This window comes from Tyto alba, unplaced genomic scaffold, assembly GCF_018691265.1.
Source record: "Tyto alba isolate M040663 unplaced genomic scaffold, T.alba_DEE_v4.0 Super-Scaffold_46, whole genome shotgun sequence".
Lineage (NCBI taxonomy): Eukaryota > Metazoa > Chordata > Aves > Strigiformes > Tytonidae > Tyto > Tyto alba.
This window is the reverse complement of record NW_024881322.1, coordinates 10,389,080-10,407,348: the sequence shown is the minus strand read 5'-3', so window position 1 is coordinate 10,407,348 and position 18,269 is coordinate 10,389,080. Positions and strand designations below refer to the sequence as shown.

The 18,269-nt window shown below is 39.9% G+C and overlaps 1 protein-coding gene across 7 annotated transcripts; it reads left to right on the top strand.

Moving 5' to 3' along the window:
* The first annotated feature begins 665 nt into the window (after positions 1-665).
* MLH1 (mutL homolog 1) lies at positions 666-17,750 on the top strand. 7 transcript variants are annotated; one of them, XR_004406514.2, is made up of 19 exons: positions 666-904; positions 1,509-1,599; positions 1,734-1,832; positions 2,940-3,013; positions 4,104-4,176; positions 5,159-5,250; positions 6,538-6,580; positions 7,215-7,303; positions 8,922-9,034; positions 9,669-9,762; positions 10,302-10,455; positions 11,234-11,592; positions 12,375-12,523; positions 13,766-13,874; positions 14,714-14,777; positions 15,294-15,458; positions 16,204-16,312; positions 16,684-16,797; positions 17,328-17,438. XR_004406514.2 is itself a non-coding variant. In XM_032988879.2 (19 exons), the coding sequence occupies exons 1-19, from the start codon at positions 798-800 to the stop codon at positions 17,493-17,495; spliced, it is 2,250 nt and encodes a 749-aa protein (XP_032844770.2). In that variant the 5' UTR covers positions 666-797; the 3' UTR covers positions 17,496-17,750. The 7 variants fall into 7 exon arrangements, 5 of the variants coding, with proteins under 5 accessions (XP_032844770.2, XP_032844772.2, XP_032844771.2 ...); XR_004406513.2 differs by having other exon boundaries at positions 16,201-16,312; XM_032988879.2 differs by having other exon boundaries at positions 16,220-16,312; positions 17,328-17,750.
* The last annotated feature ends 519 nt before the right edge of the window (positions 17,751-18,269 follow it).

Genomic DNA, 18,269 nt, shown 5'->3' with positions numbered 1-18,269 from the left:
TTACGCCCCTTTTGATGCTCGGAACCTCGAGTTGTGCGGCACCAAACGGGCTTCCAGTGCGCCGCGCCGACAAAGGGCCACCTCATTTCAGTATTCGAGCTACCGTAGGATTTTCTTGCGTGAAAAAACAAAACAAAACACAACAAAACAAAACAAAACAAAACAAAACAAAACAAAACAAAACAAAACAAAACAAAACAAAACAAAACAAAACAAAACCTCCATCATTTCTACCGTCTTTCTGAGGAGAGCGGCTCCGCGGCGGGCACCCCCCCCATCCCCCCGGCAGGATCGGTGCAGGGACCAGCAGGCGTCGTTTGCGTGTGGGGGGCGGGGGTCCCTCCGCCTGCCGCGACCCCCGGGAGAGGCCTCCCGCCCGCCTTGGGCGCTGCCCATGCCCCGAAGGCTCTGGCGGGCAGCCCGGCCCCGCCGAGGCGCCGCCGCCATCACGGAACCACCGCCATGACGGGGCGGCCCGGCGCTGGGTCGCCGCCTGCCGCCAGGTGGCGCCCGCCCCGCCCCCGCGCCGCTCAGCCAATCGCCGCAATGGCCCCGCCCTGCCGGCGCCTTCCGCTCCCCCCGCCCTTGCTTAGTGTTTGGGGGGTGAGGGGGAAAAGGAAGGGGGCCGTGTGATGGGCACTCGTGCTGCCCAATCGGAGGGCCGCCTGCTGGAGGCGGGAGAGGGGGCGGGTAAGCGGCGGTTTGGCGGGAGTGGGGCCTTTTCTCTCCCCTCAGCCCTGAGGGTGGCTGTTCCCCCCACGGACCCGTGTTTAGGCAGCCGCCCTCTCCCCCCCTCGATGGCCGGCGTGATCCGGCGGCTGGATGAAGCCGTGGTGAACCGCATCGCGGCCGGCGAGGTCATCCAGAGGCCGGCGAACGCCATCAAGGAGATGATAGAAAACTGGTAACGCGGGGTCTGGGGGCGTCTGGAGGGGCACCTAGAAATTGGGGTGCTGAGGAGAGAGAATAGGTGGGGGGGTCGTAGCGAATGCGCGGGGGGACAGCTCCGTTCAAAAAGACTTGTCTAGAGTCGCTTTTGGGTTTGTGGTGTTGCTGTGTGCTTAAGCTTCTGAATCATTCTCGGCGTCAGGTTAATAATTTGGTTATTTAACTTGAAGGTAAAGCCCGTCTGGGGTTAAAATTGCTGTCTTCTCACCAGTAAGTGTAGTGAGCTGTATCAGCAAGCAAGCAGCGGAGTCTGCAGCAGTTTTTGGTGATGGGGAGAGAAGGTCTGCGTGTTGGACTGGGCACCTTCTTAATTTTTAACTTCCTGAAAGTGCTTCACAGTTATTGTGGGTGGTGACGGAGAATTATACATCACTGTAGTTAGAAGAAAAAGGAAGGAGACAGCAAAGATTTACTTGAAACAGAATGAATTCCAATACGAGTGACAAGTAAAATAGAAACAAGTTATTTGCATGATGAAAAATTAAATTTTAGATCCAAATCGTGTAGTCCTTTATTCTGTAGAATTGCTGTTCTATAGAATGCTTTCTTGGTTTCTGCAGTTTGGATGCTAAAGCTACAAGTGTCCAGGTAGTAGTTAAAGAAGGTGGTCTGAAGCTCATCCAGGTCCAAGATAATGGCTGTGGTATCAGAGTGAGTAAACAAAGCTGACAGCTGTATGCTGATGTTTAATACTACCTTTAAAAACCTATTTAAATTTATAAATGTTTCTGAACCTGAAAAAGTTGGAATTAGAAAGTGACTTGTTACTTGTCCCTTTCACATAGAAAGAAGATCTGGACATTGTATGTGAGAGATTTACTACGAGTAAACTGCAAAAATTTGAAGATTTGGCTAGTATTTCTACATATGGTTTTAGGGGTGAGGTAAGATCTTCATCAAGATTTGGAAACTGTTAAGTGTTTGTTGTTATCCTCTTGTAGTGAGGTTTACATACTCTCTTATTTCCAATACTCTTTACAGAAGCTTCTGAGAGAGTCTGTCATGTGAATATAGTTCAAAATACATTTCTATGTCTGTCAAGATTAGATGGATGCCTAGGGAGAGGTATATATTCTTTTTGCTTTCTGGAGTAAGATTTTTTTTTTTTTTTTTTTTTTTTTTAAAGTAAAACAAGGCCTGTTTTCTCAAATGCTGCTTCAGGAACCTATAGATGAAAGACAGTGCAAGATTTGAGTTGATGGGAAATCCTTGATGTCAGACATTTGTCTAAATGCAATACTTAAAACTAAATGTTTGAAACATACATTTGTCTTCCTTTGCTTTTGCTGTTAGTCAAAGTTAGCATCTCTGACCCCTCAGATATTCTAGTTCTCCATATTCTTATAGGCTCTATCTAAACTCATCTGAAAGAACAGTCCAGGCTGAGTTCTGCTTTCCCCTCCTGACAGACATCAAGATACAGAAGTGTGCTGCTCAGACACACAGTGTTGTGTGCTCCAGAGAGCAGACTGCCCGAGTCCTCTCCTCACGCTTTTAACATAATCAGCTCCACAGCCAGTGGAGTCTGCTCCCGAGGCTGGTCTCAGCAGGCCATGTAGACATGTCCATCGAGTTTTCCAGGAAAACCATTGTAACCTAGCTTTGTAATCCTGCCTACGGTCAGGAGAACAACTTGGGCAGGGATGAGAAAGTAATGGCCAAAGCTTTCCAGCTGTTTTTCATCAACATGAAAGAAAAAGGGCACAACTGTAATAACTAAAAGAAATTTGCCACGTTATGTTACGTGGTTAGCTGCTTGCTTTGTCAGAGATAACAAAATGTTAGGAAAGCCAAAAGAAGGTCCTGGATAAAAGTCAGTGTTAGAGGTACTAAAATTTGTTAAAGCTTTACTGACCTGCAGTTTTCTTGTAAGGGTCTTTATTAATTATTTGCAAGTGGTATATCAAAACCTAGTCGTGCTGCTTAAAGTGTGAACACTCCTCCGGGGTCCCCAGAGGGAGGTTTACAAAGATGCTTTATTCTTTTTCTAGGCACTGGCTAGCATCAGTCATGTTGCCCACGTTACGGTAACAACTAAAACAGCTGATGCAAAGTGTGCATACAGGTATGCTACCTATTATCCAGGTGACTTCTGCTGCTTGCAATAATGAACAGATATATTTAACTATCTTTTCAGTGCTTTTATTAAGGAGGAGGGTGGGGTAAGGAATTCAGTGTTTCTAGGGTAGTTACAAAAAAGATTCAGAAAACATTGAGTGATTTTTTTTATTACAGACTGTAAAGGTAAGCTTTAGCTAAATGATGTATTTCAAAAGTTAGGGAGGTGTGGGAAATCTTAAAGGCAATTCTACCTCAGCAGCCAATGTAGGGTAAACTTTTTTTCTCTATTTCAGGATAAAATGATGTACATACACAGCCAGCATGTCTTGCAAATTTCATAAGTCTGTGAGCACAGGAATTTACAGCTTAGTTTGCTTTTGTATGGTGCCTAATCCTATCCAGAACAGATTTGAATATTATTCTGAAAACTTACTCTGAATATAAGCAAGCCTATCCATTAGTTTTTCAACTACTTAAAAAGAAGGAGGGGGGGGATGGAAAATGAGATGCTTTGCATCTTAGCTTTTCAAAAGGTTGTGTGACTATAATCTTTCCTGCATTAAGTATGTAGGGTATGTGAGAGGGCAAAAAAAAGTATGCCCTTTGAAATTATGCTTCTGTGTAACTAGCGAAAGACGTATGTGGGTCAGAAATATCTTACGCTTAAAATCCTGGTACAGTCAAAAAGGAAACAGATCTTACATATAAAATCAATAATTTCTTATTAGTATAGCTGAAGTGTAAAGTCTGGTGTAAGCATTATTAGGAGTCCAGGTGTAGTTATTAAAGAAATATAAAATACAATAATCCTGCCTTTACAGGAAAGGTCTCAGTAACACAATTTCAGAACACATATCCTGCTACTTGCCTCTTTTTCTCTGCTGTTATTCCCACTGCCCATCTGGGTCCTAAGGCCTATGAGGACAGCTTTTATCTAGCAGAAAGCTGGGTTTGCAGCCAATTGTCAGTGTCCCAAGTTCTTTGCTGGGAGGAGCGTGACAATGATGGGATTTCTTTTGTCTCCTCCCTTTTGTCATCTGTCCGCGTCTGCCCCCCTGTAAATCTAGATGTCTGACAATTTATTTTCTGCCTAGAGCTACTTACAGTGATGGAAAAATTAAAGCCCCTCCAAAACCCTGTGCTGGAAACCAAGGAACTCAAATCACAGTAGGTTTTTGTGCCTGTTCTCTCTCGTCCCTTTTCCTTTCTCTGGTCATTATGCTTGCACCTCTTACCAGTATGTGTTACATTGTAAGGTACGCGACAATATCACCTTGTAGGATATTTTCCAAATGGTGGTGTGTGGTTTTGTTGGGATTTTTGTTTTCACCGAAGACAGCAAGGTAAATTTCAGAAGATCATCATCCTCTTCTCTCTCTTTTTTTTTTTCCTCTTTTTTTTTTTTTTTTTCCCCCTCTTCCTTCTGATAGGATAGTCATTTACTATCAGAAATATTTCATAATCCTTCTGGACTGCTGAAAGCCTCAATGGACAGTTAGGGCTACAAGTAGCTCAGCGTATGGCGGAGTGGTCTACATTGCATGAGCCAGAGTGGGAAGATGAAGGCTGGCATGGGAAACTGTTTGCTTTTCAGTTGTATTTTTCATATACTGTACCGCAGTTTGCATGTGGGGTGGGTTGGGATTAGGATTATGAAGATTAAGGAGCTCAGAATGGGAAGGAGTGTGCATGCTGTGCACAGCATAGGGTGGAAAGCGGATCCCTGCCCTAGGTGCCTGCAGGTGTGTGTTAATGGACAGTTTAAGCAGCTCTTTTTAGTGACATTAACAGCCTTGATTTGCAGCAACTGTTTGAACATTCATTTGTGTTTCATTAAAACACAGTGTAAACAGGGAATCCATTGTCATCTGCAGTGGAAGGCATATAATTTTCACTGAACAGTGAGCTGTAGAGTTATTGTTACTATTGGTAAAAGTATTGATGTACCAAAATACCTGAAAACATACATTTCTCTGGAGTTGTATTTTGTTAGGTGAGTCTAAGCAGGTAATGAATAAATTGAATGTTGATCTTCATAAACTATTCTCAGAAAACTTTGTAGTATCTATTAAGAAGATGGAGTTAGGTTAGTTGTATAGTAAGAGAAGGTTTTAGAAATTATTTTAAATTGTGATCTTTTTCTCTGTAGGTTGAAGATCTCTTTTACAATGTAAACACAAGGAGGAAAGCTTTAAAAAATCCAAATGAAGAATATGCAAAAATACTAGAAGTTGTTAGCAGGTAAACTGAAATAGGAGGCTCCAGTTTTTTATACTGCCATGGGGATTAGTGGGGTTTTTCAGAGGGACTAGTGTATGTGTGTTTGGTGTAATATAATTTTTTTGTTGTTGTTTTTGGGTTATTTTAACTATCTGTTAGTGGAAGGTGTCAGATAACAGTCCAATTTAATACAGAAAAGCCAGAGGAGAAACACTGTATTTGGTCCATGACTATTATTAGTAAGAACTCCAGCAAAGGAATGGTGATAGACTTGAATGAGTGAACTCTCAATAAACTTGAGCTGAGTAGAATCCAAGTAAAAACTGTGCAGGGGCATTGAGATTTGGCTGAATATGAAAAAGCTGAATGGCAATTTCATATCCTCAAAGGAAAAAAAAAAAAAAAGTATCACTTTAGCTACCAGATGGTCCCTTTGTTGCCTCTTGCTGTGTGCAGGGGCTTTGCTAGCAGGAGCTGCCCAATTTAACCAAAATAACTACTTTATACTTTCAGTAAACACAAAAGCTAGCAAAGAGTAGGAAGATGGTGTGCTGAGTGTTAGCCTGCTCCCTGAATGAGCTACTACAGTCTTTGCTGGCCAGGCAGACTTCAGCCAGGAGGGGAAGGGTCAGGTCCCGCTGCCCTGTGAACAGGCTGGTCTGAAGTCTTGCTGAGTTACAAGCTACTGGGGATTTTTTCTGTTAGGATATTACTTTTTTTTTTTGTTTGTTCCCTCCCCCCTTGAATTTTTGAGTTACTAACTGCCCTGGTCATAACAGTCTAACCTCTGTCTGCATTTTTAAATTTCTTGTCTTGCAAGGACCTACTGTGTGTTCTTACTCACAGCTTAGCGACTTCCCTGGAAGTCTGAGCCACGGTTATGCAGCTGTAGTGTATCAGAACTTGGCCCTGGGATCACAGACAGCTGAACCATCTGGGTAGGGGAAGTTAGAAGGGTGACCCAGCTGGTTTTTCAGATCCTTCTCCTTAGAATTGAGATATGATTCTGTTATACTGAGGAGGTTTTGCTGCTGTTCTAGTTAAACCTATGCAATGAACCTGAGCCAACTACTCTGTAGAAGTTGATCAGGTTTTTTTTTGAGATAGATGCTAAGCTCATCCTTGAATTTCGTATGGTTACAGGTGAGTTGTAAATAGAAAACTTCTAGCCTACAGAAGCTCAGTTTGACTCAAATCACATCACTGTGTAACAGGAAATTTTTTGCCCCTGTTACTAGCTGCTTTTCAGTATTCAGGGCAAGTAACTTTCTTTCAGGTACTGCAGTCTTATGTTTGCCTGTTTTTCAGGTATGCCATCCACAACTCAGGCATCAGCTTTTCAGTTAAAAAGGTATGTAAATAAAGTCTTTAACTTCACCGTGTGTCTGTAGATATATGTCTGTATATATGGAGTGTGTGTATCTGAAGATGCCAGTAAAATTGCACTGCACCTTTTGCAATGGGAACAGTGTACAGAGCCTTCCCTTGTACTGAAATGTTGAAGTGTACATTGATGCAGATTGGATAGAAAACACATTAGTTAAAAGTAAACAAGAAATGTAAACAAGACAAATGTAATTGTCATGAGTTTGGAGCTTTCTGTGTGGTCAGTGTTTTGTTTTGGCTTTTATGAGCTGTTTCAAATTCTTTTGAGAGTCTGGTTACTAATTACTTTATGAAAGAGAATGGAGTAGAGTACCTTAATTCTATGGTATTCTTAATAATTATTTACTAAACTGCTTATGTTCCTCACTTTCAGAGACAGAGTTACTAGCCTGAATGGGTCTGATGCGATCCAGCAAATCTTTTATTCCTGTGCCATTTATCATCTACTGTTTTTCTGAACACAAATTAATAGTGCAAAACATTATAATGATATTCTGTCCCATGCCTCTGTGTCAGAAATGTTATTGTTAAGTTTAGTGTATTTCTAAAACTTCAGCCAGAACTGTGACTTGATTGATACTCGTGTCTGCTCTCTTTAGCAAGGTGATACCGTGTCAGATGTGAGAACCTTGTCAAACGCCTCAGCAGTGGACAACATTAGGTCCATCTTTGGAAATGCTGTTAGCAGGTATGTCGATGTCAAGTTTCCTTTTGACATGAAGTTTTCTAGTAAACCTTCCCCTTTCTCTTTCAAAGAACGTGGGCTGTGCTAACTTTTCCTGCTTCCTTCAAGATGAATTACAGAGAAGAGGGAGTGTTGTGATACTAGAACTCCCTTGCAGAATGTGCGACTTTTTTTTAAGTATCTCAGAGGGAAGAGGGAAGTTGCAAAGCTGTTCCTTTAGTGCATTAAAAGGGAACCATCTGCTTGTAGCTTTCTGTATGCTCATTTAAAAAGAGCAAGCTGTACCTGTGTTCTCTACAAGTTCCTAGTCTCTTCCTCTGCCATGAAAATCTCACCACAGTCTGCTACCTGATAAATTTTGAAGTTTCCTCAAATTTGTTTTTGTGATATCTTGCGGTTTAATATTTTGACAAAAGCTACATTAGCCGAGGCTGAGTAAACCAGGCAGAAAAATTGCAAACAAATAAAACCAATCATCTTTTGAAAAGATACCTGCTGCTTCAGGAAGAATTCTATCTTTACAAGACATTCAGCTGTGAAGAATTAATTGAATGGATTTGTGGAATGGATTTGTCCCACAGATACTTTGGTGTCAATTTGATTCAGTTAATAAAGTCACACTTCACATGTAAGGAATGTGACTTTTAATATATGGAAACACCTTTCTGAAACACAGCAAGCTGGAGAGGCTGTTTAGTGATAAGGTTTGCAGTGTTGTTTGTATTTCTTTCTTATGCGCTTGTTCTTGTCTATGGCTAATGCCTGTTTTAGTCCAGTTTTTCCTTTTACAGTTCTGAATAAATTGTCCATTTCAACTTATGTTTTGATTGTATGTTTTCAAGTGAATCTTTTATTTTAACCAATTTAAGATGGAGGTTAGTCTAGCTTGTTATTTTGACTTAAAAATTAACACAAATAAAAATGGCACTCCGTATATATATATATATTGAGGTTGCATTGGAAATAAGTAGCCCATAAGCCTTTTCTGTGTTAACTTTAGAAGTTGGCATAATGCCTTTCTAGAGAGCTGTGCTCACCAGCTACCAAAGTGGATTTCTTTGACTAATGAGTCATGAAAATTATAAAAACTATTACAAAAATTGTTAATGTTAGGATCTGTATGCATGAGCAAGAAAAAAACTGTTACATTTTCATGACTTCTGAACAGCCCACCAGTAAATATTAGACTGACAAAAGTGGACAGAGTAGTTCAAAAAAAAAGAATGTTCTTCCCTGGCTGCTGACAGTTTTGAAGTGTCCTTGTCTACCACTGTCAATGGCTTACAGTGAAATGCATACTATAAACTTATATTGAAAATTCTAGTATTATGGATACTGTGATATGTTAAAGTATTAAGAAGATAATGTGGATAGTTTCACTGACTCCAATCACATAGTATTACTACTTTATACTTACTTAGGAAGAACCAACAGTGCAGTTCAGGTTAAATAATTTTTGCGGCTCAGCAGTGTTTGAACTCTCAAATAATTCTGATGTTTTCATTAACTGATATAAATAGAATATAGAACAGTATATAGCTACTTGTGTGTACTGTTTGAAATTTGCATCAACAGAAGAATAATTAATTTTTTGTATGTGTTTCTGTCAAACTGTCAATAGGGAACTGATAGAAGTGGGCTGTGAAGACACAAATCTGGCCTTTAAAATGAAAGGCTACATCACGAATGCAAACTACTCTGTGAAAAAATGTGTATTTTTACTCTTCATAAACCGTAAGTTTAAAAAAAAAAAAACAAAACAGCATTTTGTGCAGTTGTATGTTGCTTACATAATATTTGGAAGAACAAAATTTTCTGAAGAACTACAAAATGTATGAATGTTCTTAAAAACACTGAAGAATAAGTATCACAGTTAATTGCAGATCTTAAGGTGTTTGTCTACTTGCAGAGTGCATCCTGCTTTTCACGCTAAATAGTGGGAAGCAGCTAAGGCTGGGCCTAAGGAAACTTAAGCTTGTGGAGTATCAAGGTTATGATTGTCGATTGCCAATTTACAGAGTGGGCTCTCCATTCTCTAGCGACATTGGCATGGGGTGGAACAAACTTTGACTGTATGAAATAATGAAGGTTGTTTCAGTATTTATTGAAAAAGTACTACTTATAAATATAAAACATACTAGGATGTTTTAAATTTAACTTAATTTAAAATTAAATTTAAATGTAAATTTAAAGTACTAAGATACTGTCTATCCCTGGTTTTATATGAAGAATAAGTAGGTCTTGGAAAAAACGGGTATAATGGATGGCCTGTGAAGATAGGAAGTGTGAAGATGTTGAAGGAGTAGTTGGTCATGGCAGTGCATTTCAGTGGGGCTCTTTGAAAATAGCCTCGTGTTCTGTGTTTCAGATCGATTGGTAGAGTCAGCTGCTTTGCGGAAAGCCATAGAAACGGTGTATGCTGCGTATTTGCCAAAAAGCACGCATCCCTTCCTATACCTAAGGTAAAGTAATAGGTAGAAGCAGCCTTTTCATACTATCTTGTAGGATATAGCTAGGGTGAGTAGGTTTAGAAGGACATTTGTGTTCCTGATAGTAGTGTTAAGTGTTGCACTGAGGTAATTAATTACCAGACAGGAGATAATTAAATCATCTCAGAGAAATCTTAAAACAGGCCTTATTTTCTGAAGTAGCAAGTGACTAATCTCATCTTAAGTCCTTTCATATTAACTCATGAGACACTGCAAGTAAAAGATGTTTCTAAAAATCTGTTTTTTTGCAGCAGTAAAATGGAGATTGGTTTAAGCTTACCTACGTCAACTGATTTTGGTGACTTTGGAAGAGTTCTTCAGATTAATTATTTTTTTAATACACCAAACAAATCTGTCTGTAGTGCAACTTTTAGCAGGTGTCAGGACCATTTTGACTTGGGAGTTGCACGGAGTAATGCCCCAAGCCTGACAAATTTTGTACTGAACCAATTTGTGCTCTCTCTGCCATCCACGGGAAATTGTCAGTTAACTTCTTTTAAACTGTTTTTCAGCCTGGAAATAGCTCCCCAGAATGTAGATGTGAACGTGCACCCTACAAAACATGAGGTCCACTTCCTTCACGAAGATAGCATTCTAGAGCGTGTGCAACAACACGTAGAGAGCAAGTTATTGGGCTCCAATTCTTCCAGGATGTACTTCACTCAGGTAAGAACGTGTTTTGAAGTGACCACAGCTCTGCACTATTTGAACGGTCGTGGATGCTCGTACTGTGTTCCGTAGTTTGGTCTGTGCAGCCATTGAGAGTCGTCAATGCTACACTGGTTGCTCGAGATCTCTGCTCGATGTTTCAGGGATGAAATTACTTTAATACACCAATATTAACAATGCGGCGAAAGAGAGAAAGAGTGTACGAAAACACTTTAAATACCTTTCTGTCAGGTATCTGATCAGTCTTTTTGATTTTACAAGTATATTCGGCTTCATGTGTGGTATATGGTTTTTTAATCTGCTCTGATTTATGTGAAAGACATGTGACTGAGGAAACTGTTTCATATATTTGACAACACTTTGGATTTCATCTAACCAGAAAAAAACCAGGAAGATAATTTCCTAATCTCTCTTTTATGTAGAGCGTAGTGTAAGAATTATAATCTTTTAAAAATAAAAAAACAAACAAATTTCCTTGTGATTTTTTTTTTTTTTTTTTTTTACATGAAAGATTTTCCCTTTGAGAGAAAGGAATGCTAACTAATTATTTTGTTAACTGCCAAGATGATGACATTCACCCTATGTGGATAGCAAGTGCAAAGCTGGTGGCCTGTTCAAGCAGCTGATGATGTGGTTCTGGGATTTGAAAGTTACTTGCCTCTGAGCAGTAAGATGCTGTGAGAAGTGTGGCTGATCAGTTTTGTGGTTTTTTTTTTTTTTTTTTTTTTCCTTGTTGTTGAATCTCTTTTCTTTGCTTCCCTCTATCTGAACGAAGACACTGCTTCCAGGGGCTGACTGTTCTTCCAGTGAGGTGGCAAAATCAGCAGCAAACTCTTCCGCAGTTACCAAAGGAACCAGTGATAAAGTTTACGCGCATCAGATGGTCCGCACCGATTCCCGCGAGCAGAAATTGGATGCTTTTCTTCAGCCAGTGAACAACCCCCTAAGTACAGGCCCCGCGGAAGCGACAACAGAGGTTAATGCAGGACCTCTGGGGGGTGCAGCTGGCCCCCAGGATGCTGAAATGGAAGATGTCAGTGATCTGGTTGAAACGGCTGATGTTCAGCAGGACACGGGGATGCCTGCGGGGCTGAGAGAGAGTGGACACTTGTCTCCTGAGACAGCGCCTCCTCGGTAAGTCTCATCTTTCCTGAGGTCATACAAGGCTACCTATTTTATTTCATGGTATGGCCCTCAAACTGAAGATTTTTCTGATCAATTTTGGGTTTCCGGTTTTTCAGAAGGGAAAATTTTCCTAGAATAACTTTCCGTGGCATTTTATTGAGAAATTAAGCTTCATCTGTGAACTGTAAATTAGAGAACTTGTGATAAATTTTGGAATGGGATCTCCATGCATACTGAAAGGCGGGAAGCAGTAGGAATCATGACAGTTTTAGTTTAGGGAGATCCTACGGGTCTGTCTCTCTTTGGAGTCCTTCCTTTTGTGAGGGGATAGAAACTACACCACTGAATTTTGCGGACATTACCCTAGTAAAGATGAAAGTGCTATAATCTCTTTATAGCTCCTACAGGAGCTGTTGAGGGGCCAAAATCTTCTGAGGGAGTCTGGTTTCCTCCTTTATCCCCCCCCAGTATTACAGAAAAACGATTATGAACAAAATTATTAGAAATATCAATGTTTTTTGACGTTTCCTTTAGAGCCCCATTTGCTCGGTGCTTAAACAACAGATGTCTTGTGTGATTAGTATGAGAGTCAGAAATTCACTTATGTATTATCTTTTCCTAACAAGTTATGCCTTGGAAGTAAAATAAGAGTGTTTCTGTGAAGCTTTGGGAAACTTGCTGCGTTTCCCGTGTTAACGTACAGCATGTGAATTCGAGTGTCCTGTCTGTTGGTGTGTTTTGCTTGAGCGATAGGAGAACTGAACGTAATTCCTTTTCTTTTGGTATTGCAGAAAGAGACCACGGGAAGACACAGATGTAGAAATGGAGAAAGATGACACCAGAAAGAACATGACTGCTGCCTGCACCCCGAGAAGAAGAATTATCAACTTGACCAGTGTATTGACTCTCCAGGAGGAAATCAGTAACCAGGCACATGCAAGTAAGCAATTGCTTCTCACCACTGTTTGTTATTCCACCAACTAAGTATGATTGTTCGAACTGCCGAGGAAAAAGATATTTAAAAGGTGGCCCAGTCAGTTCACGGTGCTGCCACGTGAGCTTTTAACAGAAAGGTTTGTTAAACGTCAATGGGCAAACTTTGAACAGGCAGCTGCCATACTGAGCCACACTGGAGGACTGTTTCAAAAACTTCTGTGTACCTTGTTACTTGATAAGCGTTTTATGCATTCTAAATATTTTGCAAACCTTAACTTGCATCATAAGTAACACTATCAAATCTCTGCTTGAAAAGCTAAAGCACATACTCACGTTTAACTTGTGCTCCAAAAGAAGTTTTGCATTAGGCTGGTAATTCTGAGCCGGTAATTCCATATCTGTCTGTCACTGTTTAAATACTGAAATCAGAGTTGTCCCTGAGCCACAAAAATGTCTCAAAATACATGGTAGAACTTGTGCAGCTGCTTGAGGTTGTATCTTGTTTTCACGTGTGTAAGAAATACGAGAGATCAATGCAAGAAAGAAATACTCTTCTCACAATATTGTATTCCTTTGGAAAAGGTAACAGTGCAATCGGGGTAGCGTAGTGCTGTGACTGCAGTGCCAAGCTCCTGTAACAGAGCTGCTCCCAGGGTCTGCAACTAGTGATGTTCTTTGTGGAATGCCTAAAATGAACTTTTATTATGGAATCTGACTTTTTTTTTTAACATGTATAATTGAGAGGGCCAGAAACATATTTTGGAAGAGAAAAATAAATAAATTATGGATCTGTTCTATCATGCTTTCAGAATTGTCTGACAATACTAGATTTTGTTGCAAAGTCGTTTTACATCTGCAGTTTTCTTTGAAGTATGCTTGTGCTCCCTTACTAATCTGTGTCTGGAAACAAATTTTGAAAGGCTATTCAAGTCACAGTTGTGTGTGTGTATGTTTTGGCTTGTTTGTTTTGTTTTTTTATAGAATTTGCATTTGTAGTTTAAATGTTACTATCGTCACTTTTGCTTTAATATATATATATGTGTATGCACACAAATGATTAATATTTTAAAACACAGATAATTGGTAGTACAGGCCTATAAGAAGCAGCAGGGGTGCAGCAGTGACTGAACAGTAATCTGAGACTTTCACGCTTAAAAGATACAAATCATTCAACTAAATACATTAGGCAGTGTTGCAAATATGAAATGATATCCCTGTTTCTTCCCCACCCCCTCAATTGTTTCAGATCTTCAGGAGATGCTACATGATCACTCATTTGTTGGCTGTGTCAGTCCTCAGTGGGCTCTGGCCCAGTATCAGACAAAACTGTATCTTCTCAATACAACAAAACTCAGGTAAAGAAGCTGTTAGACTTGTTGACAGTTGAAATAAGTACCAATTACCAAGCTAATTAAAAGAAGGAAGGAAATGACAGGAAGAAGGTCATTTTCTTGTTGTCTATCTCAAAAGTCATGAGGCTAAAGATGAAGCAGTGGGTTCAGAACAGTGGAAACGAGTCTGGCGTGCTTGGGAAAAGTTGCAGGGAATCAGTGTAAGGAAACTGCCAGCTGCTGGGTGGTGTGCTCAGGGGCTGGGGGCAGGGAGAGGCATGGTGTTCCCTTTGGGATCAGCTCTAGCAGCAACGGGTCTACAGCACACTGGATAAAGATGAGCAAGCAGAGGCTTCAAAAGAGACTTGTAAAACATTGTATCCAGTTGGGTTAAGAGATGCTGCAGGACATGATCCTAACACAAACTTTGTATTTCTGCATATGCAGCCTACATAGGGCCAGCTCCATAAATTTTGTAACAAATCAAAGAATATACTTAAGGTATATGTAGGATGTGTCTGTGAATTTCCAAGCTCCTGTGCATTTCTTGCAGTGCAGCAAAGGAGCAAAGAGGTTGAAATACAAGGTGTCTGGGATTAAAGTGAAAGTGGCTGCATCCTTGAGTATGTAACATTTCAGCACCAATGTGGCTGATGAAGTCAGAAACAAAGAAACAGATTTAACTGTAAACATCTTAGGTAGCCTGTGTGAATCCTAAAACTGTTTCGTTAAAGACCTTTGCTGATATGAATGGCTATGTATGTCTGCTCTTTCTAAGATGACTTGTACTTCCCCCTCTTAATTATGGTAACTTGCAGATATGTGATCCTGTCCATATAACTAATTTTTGTACTTCAATTTAGCCAAGAACTCTTCTACCAGATACTTATTTATGACTTTGCAAACTTTGGAGTCTTACGGTTGTCTGTAAGTGTATATTTTTATATCATATACCATATAAAAACATTTGAAAAAATTAATTTACAATAAGCGTGTCCTTTCAAACAAATACATAGTTTTACAGGTGGTTTTTTTTGTCCACTACATGAGCGATGTTTCATTTCTTTTACAGTAAGAATTAACTGTAGAAAACTTTAGTAATTTTGTGGCTGCTTGTTATTATTGTCACTTCTAGATATTCACCAAGTTTTGCTTACTACATTGGGACAAATAATTAATTTGAATACTCAACCTATTAGAAATACAATGTTGACCACTAGTGTTTATCCTATAAATATCACAGCACCTTGCAGGATTGTAGACTGCACAGAATTATATCAGAAAAATTAATACTTTTCCGACTGGTTATGATAAACAGAACTGTTTGCTCTGCAGGCCAGAAATGATATGCTACAGTTAGCTTATACATGTGAAGGAAGAAGCTAAAGATTTCCAGTAGAGTGAGTTGATCATTAACAACAGTTTTGCCTTCTCCATTTTTAGGAGCCAGCCCCTTTATATGAACTTTCAATGCTTGCTTTAGAGGATCCTGTAAGTGGCTGGACAGAAGAAGATGGCCCAAAAGAGGGGCTTGCTGAGTACATTGTGGAGTTTCTGAAAAAGAAGACTGAAATGTTGAAAGATTATTTTTCTCTTGAAATTGATGAGGTGACTGCTGCTATTATTGCTGACAGCAAAGGAATAGTGGGCTTGGCAGCGTTAGGTTTACGGTTGGACTTGATGACCTTCAAAGGTCTTTTCCAACCTAAATGATTCTGAGTCTATATTTTGTTAACGGATCATCGCAGTAGATTGCTTGCAGTGCTTACCAAGAACTAGTGAGATTTAGGTGGCTTACCCCTTTCATGGAAAATGCTCAGGACTTAATGCTGCTTTTAAAAGGCCACTACACAAAGAAGTTTATATTTCATTAGTTACCAAATAAAATAATTTAGTCATTGCATCCATAGCTAGAATGCAGATCTCTTTTCCAACAAGGGGTGCAGCTGCACCAGCTCTCTAGCCAGGCAGGGCTACAGCATCACCACTGCTCTCAATGTGTCTGGTTTTGTGTGTGGCCTAACACATCCCTTATGCTATACAAAACTGAACAGCTTCATCAAGGCTCATATAACCCACACATTTTGCTTGGATATTCTCCTGGGAACTGGGATCTGTGTAGTCAGTGGCGAGGGGAAGAGGAGGAGGTGGCTGAGCTGAGTCTTCCTAAGCTGAGTGGCTTAAATCCAGGCCCTGTGAGGCTAACCACCACCACTGACCTCTTCCTGCAATGGCTGCCTGGCACCAGGCTTTAAAAACTTGTAACTTCAGGTACCCTTAAGGCTCACTAAGTTTGGTAATAATCAGTCTACTGGCATTTACAAGAAAGAAAATTTTTTTTTTACTGAAGCAGCAGCATTGCCTTGCAGGAAGGAAATCTGATTGGGTTACCACTTCTGATAGACAACTACGTTCCGCCGCTGGAAGGCCTGCCTATGTTTGTCCTTCGCTTGGCCACAGAGGTATATTCTCTTAATGATTTTATTGATTCACAAATGATTTCTATTTAGGAAAGAATGAAGTGAATGAATTTAATTCATCAGAAGCTGCAAAGAAAAGGCTGCAGTCAGTTGAATGTAGTGTTACATCCTCTAGAAGCTTTTGCTATGGTTCCTGGTGAGTTGTGCTTTGCCTCTGCATTCATAACTGACTGAATGAGCGTATGTTTTGATTTGAAAGCCTGCATCACTACCTTCTTTTTTTGTTCTATACCTTTACCTTATCAGCACAAAAATGGCCAAGACATTATTATGACTTTTCCATGTTAAGAATATCTATCAAGTCTCTGACTGCTACCCAGATTTGATTAAATGACTTCTTTTTCTTGTAACAGGTAAACTGGGATGAAGAAAAAGAGTGTTTTGAAAGCCTAAGTAAAGAATTAGCTATGTTCTACTCCATTAGAAAGCAATATATAATAGATGAAGCCAACCTGACAAACTCTCAGGTACAAGAATATGTAACCAGTTGTATGAACAAACAATTCACACCACAGAGGAAACCTTTTTGAACTGTAGACTTCTAGTCCCACCTCTTTCAGTGAAGTGAATCAAGTAGCAGTGTGGCAAGAATCTGAAAGAATGTGGCTTAAATCTTCTGCAGTATTACATGTATTCAGAGAACCTTTTAACTCTGCGTATCGCAGTGTACTTAATATTACAACAGTCCTTGGCCTCTGAGTTTGGGATGTATTTTTTTAACCTGCTGAGCTATGATAAATTTCTACAGATGAATAAGGATGGATATAAATTAAACATAGAGTCTGCTTGTGTCTAAGTATCTGCTTAATCATTCAGTTAAGCTAGCCCGTTCTGCAAATGAGTTTCCAGAGCTTAGAATTAACTTGACTGTATAGAATTAACTTCTCTAATACTAGCAGAATTTTAAAATCAACAGTTTTGCATAATTTAAGTTTCTTAGGGAGTAGTCTCCTCTAGTAAAAGAGAATTTCAGTTTGTCTTTTTTTCTGTATTTCAGAATGAAGATTCTGAGTCTGGTTCAACAACATGGAAATGGACTGTGGAACACGTACTTTACAAAGCTTTTAGGACTCATCTTTTACCTCCTAAACACTTCACAGAAGATGGCAACATTTTGCAGCTTGCTAACCTGCCTGACCTGTATAAAGTTTTTGAGAGATGTTGAGCAAGTAGTTGCTACAGACTGATGCAGATCTAAAAACCATTCATGCTACACTGTTTTACTTAAAAGATAAAGCTGGACTCTTGATGGAGGAAAAAAACAGAGGAAAAAACAGAGGGGATTTAATATCATACTAACATGATAGCAAATGGGTCAATTTTCCTTCTGTTGATCAAAGAATAAAAAGAACTCATTAAGCTATGTCTAAACCCACCTGAAGTTCCTAAAATAAAATTTTCACTTATGCTTTGAGCTTCACTATTCTGCAATATATTGACTGGATACAACTAAAGAAAATTAAGGAAAGGAGATAGAGCTTAACTTAATTGAAACGTGCTTTAACTTTAGCTTTCATCTTACCTACCTCCCTTTAAGAATTACTATTATGCACTGGGAATGTGCATGCAAAGCACTTAATCATGTTACTGCAGGAGCTAGTCTTGTAGTATTTCAGAACCTTTGTTCATCAAGGAGTCTGAAAATGGGAGCAGGGATCCCCTGACAGACAGCAAAGGAGCACGCACACGTACCATTCAATTCCAAGCAGAGCTGCAGCTGACAACTGGACTTCAAGCTCCAGGGTGAGAGGAAGCCATTAGCCTTGCTCCGGCAGGAAAAAAATGCTTGAGCTTTAATTTGACCTAGACCTTCCCTGAGCCCATCACAGGCTTGAATTGTCACAAGGAGGCCCTTGGTGCTAGGCTGCAGCTTCAACAGGGTGGTTTAGAGGAAGTGAACTAGGAGCAGATGTGCTCGCTACCATCCATGAGACAAGTG